We start from the raw sequence: 9,909 nt of genomic DNA, 5'->3' as shown, positions 1-9,909 counted from the left end.
TGGTGGAAGAAGAGGTCTGAGACGAACAGATTCTTGTATTTGGGACTTTCGGTTCTTCAGAATCATTCCAAGAGTTGGTGGGTGTGCTCTGTTGGAGCCTATTCAACAGTTTGGAGTTCTCAGTCTAGGCGTGTGAAAGACCTTCCAGAAGCGAGATTTATTCAATTCCGAAGAAGTAACTCAGGAGGTCTTTCGGAAAGTCCTTCCCTGTAGGGCTTGCCAGGACGGAGGCTCTCCCGGACTTGGTGGGCTGCGGTCTGATCCTGTTTGCAGGCAGGGCGGCGGATTAGGTGCCCCGAAGCACCTCGCTGGCACCAGGATTCCGGCTGCCTTCGTGGCCATGTGAGGGTGCCTGTGCGCGCCCCGCGACTGCGCGCGTGGGTGTTTGTGTGTGTTGGTCGGTGGGAGGCGCGTGCGTGTGGCCCCCGGTGGGTGTGTCCGAGGCGCCCGGGCTGGGGGCTGCGCCCGCTGCGCCCACTTGTGGCTCCCAGGCGCCGCCCGGAGGAACCGCGCCTTTACAGCCTCTGCGGAGGACGCCGCCCGATAGGAAGAGGACGGGAGGCGGATGACATGAGGGCGCCGTCTCCCGAGTGATGGTAGCGCGCGCTGCCTCGCCGCCTCCGCCGCTCAGCCCCGGACTCCTTACGTCAGGGTAGCTGGGTCCCCCCTCCGCGCGGGAGCCGGCGAGCCGCGAGAGAGCAGAGCAGAGCGCGCTGCGGAGCCGGGGCGCCCTCACTGCGCGCGGAGCCCCGCCGAGCCCCGCCGAGCCGAGTCGGGCGGGAGGCAGCGCCGCGGAGCCCGCGCCGGACGCCGCGAACGGACCCAGCACTCCGCCGCCGCCGCCGGACCCGTGGGGCGCCGGGCTCGTCCTGTGTGCCCCCCGCCATGCGCGCCGGCCTCCGCGGCTTTCCGGAGCAGCCCCAGCGCGGCGGGCACGGGCGCTCGGGCCCGGGCGCCTCTCGCTAAAGTAGTTGGGTGGCCAGGGCAGGGGGTCGCCACGTCGGGGGCGCGGCCGGGACCCGCGGAGTCGGCCCCCGAGCGCGGGGAGCGGGGCCGCCCGCGCCGCCCCACCATTACCTCCCCGGGCGGCAAAGAAGAGCTGGTGGCGGTCGCCTCCCGGCTGTGGCAGCGGCGGCGGCGTGCCTGTCTGGCCGCCGTCGGCGTACTCCTGGCCATGGCACTCGGGCTGCTCATCGCCGTGCCTCTGCTGCTGCAGGCGGCGCCCCCCGGCGCGGCGCACTACGAGATGATGGGCACCTGCCGCATGATCTGCGACCCATACAGCGCCGCACCCGGAGGGGGGCCCGCAGGCGCCAAGGCGCCGCCGCCGGGACCCAGCACCGCCGCCCTGGAAGTCATGCAGGACCTCAGTGCCAATCCTCCGCCTCCCTTCATCCAGGGACCCAAGGGCGATCCGGGGAGGCCGGGCAAGCCAGGGCCGCGGGGTCCCCCTGGAGAGCCGGGCCCGCCTGGACCCCGGGGCCCTCCGGGGGAGAAGGGCGACTCAGGGCGGCCCGGGTTGCCTGGGCTGCAGCTGACGGCTGGCGCAGCTGGCGGCGTCGGGGTGGTGGGCGGCGGAGCTGGGGGCGGCGGTGACTCCGAGGGCGAAGTGACCAGTGCATTGAGCGCCGCCTTCAGCGGCCCCAAGATCGCTTTCTACGTGGGTCTCAAGAGCCCTCACGAAGGCTACGAGGTGCTCAAATTCGACGACGTGGTCACCAATCTCGGCAATCACTACGACCCGACCACCGGCAAGTTCAGCTGCCAGGTGCGCGGCATCTACTTCTTCACTTACCACATCCTCATGCGTGGCGGCGACGGCACCAGCATGTGGGCGGACCTCTGCAAGAACGGGCAGGTCAGTGACCCATACTCCAACCGGCCCCCGCAAACCCTCGCCCGCCCCCGAACTGCCCGGGGAACTAGCCTCCTTTCTCTCCACCCGCGGGCGACCGAGCAAGCCCCGGGAGGGAGCGCGCTCTGTGCCCTGGCACCGCGCTTCCCAGGGCGCCCGGGCGGCGCTGATGAGAACGTAGCTCTAGAGCCTGGGCCTCAAGCGCCCAGAGACCCCCGCGCCCAATCCCTGCCTGCAGACCCGTGGGCCCCTCGGAAACCTCAGTTTTTTTAGCTCCCGCCGGTCGCCCATTTGCCTTCCTGTCCTTCCTCTTGCCGCTGCGTCCTCCCACCCTTTCGCCCTGGGTCAGTGTTCATGAAGTCCCCTCTCTCCCTCCCTCCCGGACTCGCTGGCGCGGGGAGGAGGGGACCAGGAAGGAGTTGGCCAAGTCGGAGAGGAAGTGTGGAGCTGAGGGTGGGAGTGTCGACCTGAAGCCGCAGGCAGAAGGCCTGCCCGGGGTGCGCTAGGTGGGGGCAGGACTAGGGTCCGGCCGAGGTGCCCAGGCTCACCCGCTCCCGCGGCTCACCCCCAGGTCCGGGCCAGCGCCATCGCGCAGGACGCCGACCAGAACTACGACTATGCCAGTAACAGCGTGGTGCTGCACCTCGATTCAGGGGACGAAGTGTACGTGAAACTGGACGGCGGCAAGGCGCATGGAGGCAATAACAACAAGTACAGCACGTTCTCGGGCTTTCTTCTGTACCCGGATTAGGGGCGCAGGGGACGCGAGGTGAGGTGGCGTCAGGCTTCCATGTCCCTGAGGGAGTGCACGCCTCCTTGGAGAGGGCCACTCTCAATTCATGACACTTCCTGACATCTCCGTTGGAAAAGACACATCCCTGCTGTCCTCCCTGCCCTGCTCCCAGTCTCAGTGTGTCTGCAACTCACCACGCTCCGTGCTGTACTCCTGGTCCCTGTCCCCAACCCAGCGAGGGAGAGGGGGATGCCAAGCCCTCGGGCCACGGCGCAGACTTTGCAAACCTGATTGGACTGAACAGGCCTGCCCCCTTCCAGACCTACTTCTCCTCCCAGTGCCCCAGCCCTGGCCAGGGAGGTAGGCCAAAGGGAACACGGGCTCCCTGGGGCGTCCTTCTTTGTGACCTGAAACACTTGTGCACATTTCCCTGTCCACCAGCCAAAAACCCACCCACAGCAGAATTCCAGCAAACAGAAAATTCGCATCTCCACACCACACTCCCTTCCGATTCAGACCCACTGCAACGCATTAAATTATGTTTTTAGACCATGGGCTCCCTTGTCTCTGTCAGCGTGGCCCCTGGGCCAGGTCTTGGCATAAAGACCTTAACTGGGCCCAGGATTGCCCATCTGTGCCCTGCTTGCCAACCACAGCCATGTCCCTGCCACCTGGGATGGGTGAAAAGATGTGGGGAGATGGGGAGCAGCATCACGCCCTTCCCCCAAGTCCTCCCCTGCGCTGCAGCCCTGAACTGGAGGGGCTCCCAGGGGTGGGGGAGAGTTGGGGGAAGGCAAGAGAGGAGTGACTGGGGTCTCCGGTCTCTGGCCTCCCGGAGCTGCTGCCGGAGGAGGTCAGAGGGGAGGGGCTTCTGGGCAGGGAAGAGGGGAGGAGGCATCTCTGTGAAATGGGGGCGCTTGCCAGCGGGGATCTGTGAGATGCTGGGCTCTGAGAAGGAAGTCCAGGGTCCCCAGCAGAAACACACCCGCCCAGGCAAGAGGGACATGCAGCCCATGTCCGTTTCCTCACACCCAACAAGGCCCACGGCTCTCAAAAGGGCTGGTAAACCGAGGCAATTCATTGGCTCACCCGGCTCCCTGAATTCACCCAGGACTGTGTGGTAAGGGCGATAGGTACTATCCCTCAGGGAGAGACACCCCTTTTCTGAGCTCTTCCCTTTCCTTCTGCTCGGCCGAGTGGGGTGCCTGCCCTGAACCCGAGTGCGTTCCTCCGTCTCCTCTGCTTCCCTTCAGCACTCCAGACACAGAAGCTAGGAAAACACACACACCGTTTCAATTGTTTTCTTTTTATATTTTGTTTTTGTTGTTAGGTCACTGAGTTCCGACAAACTAAGTTATCTACAAAATAACTAGTGAGCAACCTGTTAACTTCCTGAGCTCACTTTGAGCGGTTGTGTGAGATGCGTGAGCGCACACGGGGCAACCAGAGTGTGTGTACCCGTGTGAAGCTGGAGATGCACTAGCTATGTCATCTGTATCTGGATCTCTGTCTGTTTCCCATGTGGATGTAATGTGGTTGTCCTCACACAATCCATGTTGCACACGTACACACACATGTATTCGTAAGTCCACATCCATGTTCATGGCTGCATGTCTGCCCCAAATCTCACTGTGCTGGACTTTAGTTCCTGCAGGATGCTAAAAGCTGTGATTCCCATTTGAAAGACAAATATACCCCCTGCCCTGAGTCCTGTTGAAGTTGCTATTCCTCTTGCTCTTATTTTATTTGAATAATATTTTGTTGTCATTCACTTGAATATGAGCAATGATTATGTCTGCTTCATAATCCAGGGATAAAGTGCTCAAAGAGAGGTAGGGGACAAATATATACAAACTACCACCCCTACTCCACCTCCAGACCCAAACTGAACCCCGGTGTCTCAGCCGACCCTGCTCCAACGATTGTGGATCCCAAACCCAGCTGGGCCCAGCTGAGCCCAGGAACTAGGAAGGGCAGAGGCAGGCCCGTCTACAGTTGTATAGGTATCAATTTCTGATGCCTTGTTGATTGTATCATCCAGAAATGCGATTAAAACCAAATGTCTGAGACCCAAATGAAGTCTAATTGCTATGGATCTGCAATCCTCAGTGGGCCCCTAATCCTTTTTGACTTATTCCTCCCCTTCCTCCGATGAGATGGAGCTTAGACACAAAGCCCTTGGTTTAAATTTCAAAAATTAAAATTGACATGCAGCAGTGGCTTTCCTGAGAACGGGAGGAATTTCTAAGGAGGTGCCGAGCCCAGCTTTATCCTTTGCATTAAGAAGCAATTTGTACTTCTAACAAAACCCCCGCCACTCCCTTTTGGTGGAAGGGCAGTGGAGATGCCTTGCCCGGGTCTGACTGTTCACAATACTTAGACAAATTTGAGTCTGAGATTCCTCCATCTGTATTCCCTGATGCAGCTGGGCTTCTTGCAATTCTAATGCCCCGGCTGCCGGAGGTGCTGCCAGAGGTGTCAGCTGCTAAGAGAATGATAGATTGATGAGGCGGCAGGCGAGAGGCACGGCCGGTGTCAGGAGCTAGCCGGAGCAGGAGCAATCTCTGTGTGTCTGCACACTCCAGGATGCAGGCAGGCCCGTGTGGCCCACCGAGGCCCATGACTCCATCACCTCTCCGGAGGGCTCCCTGAGAAGAGGGCAGGGCAGGGTGGGTCATCATGGTGCCATCAGTCTTGGGGGTCCATGTGGAATGGAAGAAACTCTTTGCCCCAGACACCCCTGTCTCTGGTTGAGTAGGGAATTATTATCAGTCATAATTATAAAGTTTGCTTTAATTTCCTAATTGCTTTTGGGTTGCTTTTCTAATTGTGTTCTTAGGTTGGGATTATTATACTGGCATTGCCCAGGAAGGAGGAAAGGTATTGTTCTATCCAAATGGGAGGCGGGGAAATTGGGGCTCAGAGAAGTCCATGACTTGCCCAAGTACATGAAGCTTATAAGAGGCAAAGCTGGGACTTGAACTCAGACCTCCAGGCTGGGCCGGTGCCTGATTGCACAGACGGAGCAGGGCCACCTCCCAGAGTCCTCAGGCCTTTGGGGAGAAAGCAAATGAGTGGGGCATACTTCCGGCCCCTTCCTCCGATCTAAGGAGAGTCAACATCCTCCGGAGGGTCAAATGAGAAGACTCAGCTGCTTCTTTGGCCCAGGCTGCCCCCCACAGAGTACCCCAGACAGAGGTTCCCACTCTTGAGGAATTGGGCCACTCTGGCCAGTGTGGATGGCCCTCTGGGGTCTTAGGTCATCAACTCCAAATGCTCCATTCGGACCTGTCTCTACCAGCAACTCCTCCCCAACCCTTTCTCCTTAGGGCCCACTGACCACTTCCTCCTAGAGCAGCTCTCCCTCCTCTCTCTTGGTGGCACCGGGGAGGGAGCATCCTCTGGGCGCAAGTTAATGTATGGGACGTGAGCGTTGGCTGGCTCTGACTGGTGGGAGGGCCCGTCCTCCTCCCCAGAGTTGGCATCTATGTGATTAATTATCCTCACGACTGCCTGAGTCCGTGAGGCACACACCTGGTCCTGGAAATTCAGACAGAAGTTATGCCTTCTGCTACACTTCTCTGCTGTCTATGTGAACACATGTCTCTTCTGGGCACCCAAGACAAAACCTCCAGGTCCCCTCCTGCATTGGGCTAATGTGACACCGCAGAGGGCCACATTGCACAGATTGGTTGCTCCAAACTTCTCTGACAGTGTGGTCCTATAGGTTGAACGTTTTTTGAGCACTCACATCCAATATATGTTTTTGACTTATGAGTAATTTATGTATACCACTGTCAATCTACACTTTTTAAAATTTTCCATCTTTTTGTATTTATATTCATCAAAGGATCCATGCATTCAAGTCAGCGTCTGTATTCCAGCTGGCTAACCAAGGCTCCAAACAGATCTTCTCTCATTGGAACAAAAAGAAAAAAGGGTTAATTCGAGGGCTGTTTCCCTTCAACTTGCCATTTTCCCAGAACCTTAGCATGAAGGTCTGTTCTTTCATGAGTCCCAGGTGAGCCTGTGCACTTTAATTCTCAGAGTGCGCAGTTTTAATCCACGACTTTGGTAGTAGTGATGCATGATTTTTTTCTTTTTTAGATTAAATATAAATAAAACTTTGGAGACTATCATGTTGGCATTGGTGCCATTTCCTAGACTCAGCATGGGCCAGGCAGGGTGGGGTCTGCTCTGGGGCACCTCTGGACATCAGGGAGGACAAACCTGGCAGAGGGAAATGAGGAATTCTGGAGGGACGTCTGGTCTCCTGTCATCGCCGTGTTCTGACTCCCCTGCATGAAGGACAGTGCTCCCCAGAGGAGCACGGCTCGCAGCAGCAGTTGCAGTAAAGAATATGAGTAGCAGTTTTTAAAAAATATACTTACCATAATAATCTCAAAAATAGACATAAGTACATGGAATAGTGTGATGGGCCACACGGGCCTGTCAGCAGCTCGACACTTACCACATCCCGGCCAAGCGCGTGGACTGCAGTGCCGATTCACTAAGACCTTACAGTGTTTCAGGAATTGGTGCTAGGGCACGTGTGTCCTCACAACACACCTGTGACAAGGGCATTGCTATTAGCCCCACTTTACAGATGAGAAAACGGAGACTCAGAGGTGAAGTGACTTCCCCGAGCAAAGGCCAGGACTGACGCCAAGGTCTGTGTGACCCTGGCCAAACTATTTTGGGAATATGGATGGAGCAGGGAGATGAGACCTTACAAAGACTAACCACAATGTGGGTGCTTTTCTGCAACAAACAAGACTCCCAGTCTAGCACTCTGACGGTAAAGCCGGCCTCCCAGGGTTTTCCGAAGGCTTCCATGGTACATGCCTGCTCTCTGCTAGCACTGTAGTCAGCTGGTTCCCAGGACCTCCCCTCCTTCCCCTTCTCACTGTCCCATATACCTGTCTTGCTGTTCCCTCTACCTGGAACTCTCTTCTCTGGGTTGGCTCCCCCTCCCTCCACACTCAGCTGGCACAGGACTTCCAGTATCCCTGCCCCCACCTGGGTGCCCCTGGGGCCGGGCTGCTTTTCTCCCACCCACAGACCCCTGCTGAGAGCTTCCCCACCTCACACTTACACCCTGTTGTAACCACATGTTCAGCTGTCTGCCTTCCCCATGGACTGTAAGTAGGTTTCTCAAGGGTACACCTGCTGTCTGTGTGGGTCACACAGAATTAGAGTGGTGGCTGGCACACAGTAAGTGCTCAATAAATTTTTGCAGAAGGGGTGGATGGATGGGGGGATTCTCGAGAAGGTAAATCCTGGAAAGATCTTGATGTGGGTATGTGACTTCACAGTAGTATCAGGGGGTCTTCCCAGCAAGCTGAATCCCTGCTTTCTAACCAGTGGGTCTCCACTTACTCCCACCCTCCAGCCCCCTCAGTCCTGAGTTTGTAAGTTTGGGTGCATGGGAGCAAAGCAGCATTTATTGCAACCTTTGAGGCCCTGGTTACATTTCTAGGAATGACCAGAACCTTCAGTTGACAAAGACTTATGGCCACTGCCACACTGCAGCTCCTGGCTGATTCAAGCTCACTCTTTAGGGCTGCCAGGGCAGGAGCCTCATTTCCAGCGGGGTCCCTCCTTTGGTGCTTTCGCTGGCAGGATTCTTTTATTTCTCCAAATGAAAAAGCTCTTTCGAAAAATTGTGGACATAGTATGTACGCATTTGCAAAACAATGTAAACAATGCAAAGAAAAGTATAAAACAGAAAGTAAAAATTTCCTCTCCTCTCCTGCAGTCTCCTTCCTGAGAGATAATTTCTTTACCAGCTTGATTTGTGTTTTTCCAGACTTTCAAATGCACACACGCGTGGATCTGTGCACGGACAGTGTGAGACTCCAGCCAGGGATGGGGAACCTGCAGCCTCGGGGCCACAAGATCCTTCTGGATCTTTGAGTGCAGCCTTTTGACTGGACCCAAAATTTACAGAGCAAACCCTTTTAATAAAGGGATTTGTTCCATGAAGTTTGGATTCTGTTAAGGGCCGCACTTGGGGATGTAAAGGGACACACGTGGCCTTGTGCGCCTGCTCCGCACCTGCTCTGCCCCTTTAACAATCGCTTGGGAACAACTCTCAGTCCATGCGGAGGGCCTGTTTCTTTTGGCCGAGGTGCGTTCCATCGCATCATTGATGACAGCCTTTAATTGGTTCAGCAAATCTTCCACCACGAGACCTGTCGGCTGTTTCCCACACTGCCCGGTCTAGCAGAGGAACAGCCTCTGCTAACAGGATTCCTCTTTCACTTACGAGTTCTGCCCTCATGTGGGAAAATCCTACCTTATGTCCAAAGCAGTATAAACAATGTCTTATCCAATTTACAGATGAGTCAAGCACTTCCCCTCTTTCTGCCCTTGCTCTCTACCTCGTGGTATGTTTCCTACACCCGCAGCCCCTCCCCTGGGACAGAGTGAATTAAAGAAGGAGGTCAACTCCAGCCAGCCGGGTTTGGCTCCTGCTGGAGACGGAGGGGCTCTGGCTTTCTGAGTGGGGGTGGGAATGGGGGGAGCAGAGGTGGAGACTTCATTCTGTAAACATACTGGGCTCCAGTTAGGATGGGCCTCGGCTGCCTCGCAGACTTGCAAGCCTTGTTAAAGCTGCACTGTGTCAGAGGGAGGATGGAGGTTCGTGGAGGCAGGACACTCTGACGGTCCCTTTCCTAGGGAGAACATCACTCTTGATTTTGACTCTTGGGCAGCTGACTGGCAAAGCTGTGCTTCTTGATGGTGTGTGTCTGCTTGTCCACGCAGGTCTCTGTGGGATTTAGTAAAAGAAGCCCCTCCGTCCAGGCAGATACGGTATTTTGTGAGTACAAAGCAGATGGGAACTCAGCTTCCACTGGCTCCTCGGCTGTGTACCCAGGTCCCCAGGCCTGAGATGTGGAGCATGGCTCCCTTCTCCTCTCCCCTCCTCCCTTTTCTTCCCATCCCTGTGTCCAGGGATGGGCTCTTGATGTCTCTTTCTGGCAATGCACCTGGGGGGAAGGGAGGGGAGGGCAGGATGTCCTGCTCTGACACCCCGGCTGAAGGGACTGACGCAGACACCAGGATGCCGAGCCACGCTGGGCATCTGACGTGTGCCCTGCAACCAGACTGAGCGGTGGGCAGCAGCTGTGTGCACCAAAATAGCCCAGCCCTTTAAAAGCAACCAGGTCACAACACAGAGTAAAGAGAAAAGAAAAAAAGGAGTTTTAACCATTAAATTGAGCTAAGCCCTTCACCCATGTTATCTTGCTTAATCTCAACAATGGAGGAAAGTGAGATGAAGCAAATTAAATATCTCACCCGTTATCTCAGCAACTCT

General features: G+C 56.3%; 1 protein-coding gene across 2 annotated transcripts; it reads left to right on the top strand.

Annotated features, from left to right (window-relative positions):
- The first annotated feature begins 561 nt into the window (after positions 1 to 561).
- Positions 562 to 3,138, top strand: C1QL2 (complement component 1, q subcomponent-like 2). 2 transcript variants are annotated; one of them, XM_012644671.1, is made up of 3 exons: positions 568 to 1,558; positions 1,604 to 1,858; positions 2,427 to 2,606. In XM_012644671.1, the coding sequence occupies exons 1-3, from the start codon at positions 1,175 to 1,177 to the stop codon at positions 2,604 to 2,606; spliced, it is 819 nt and encodes a 272-aa protein (XP_012500125.1). In that variant the 5' UTR covers positions 568 to 1,174. The 2 variants fall into 2 exon arrangements, with proteins under 2 accessions (XP_012500124.1, XP_012500125.1); XM_012644670.1 differs by having other exon boundaries at positions 562 to 1,858; positions 2,427 to 3,138.
- The last annotated feature ends 6,771 nt before the right edge of the window (positions 3,139 to 9,909 follow it).

Source organism: Propithecus coquereli, unplaced genomic scaffold, assembly GCF_000956105.1.
Source record: "Propithecus coquereli isolate 6110/MARCELLA unplaced genomic scaffold, Pcoq_1.0 Scaffold217, whole genome shotgun sequence".
In the NCBI taxonomy this organism is placed as follows: Eukaryota; Metazoa; Chordata; class Mammalia; order Primates; family Indriidae; genus Propithecus; species Propithecus coquereli.
This window is presented reverse-complemented; position numbering and strand designations above follow the sequence as displayed.

Excerpts from the sequence above, each read along its gene's own strand:
- C1QL2 (XM_012644670.1), top strand. The coding sequence starts at position 1,175 with ATGGCACTCGGGCTGCTCATCGCCGTGCCTCTGCTGCTGCAGGCGGCG. Across the intron at positions 1,859-2,426 it reads ACCTCTGCAAGAACGGGCAG|GTCCGGGCCAGCGCCATCGC; the intron begins GTCAGTGACCCA and ends GCTCACCCCCAG.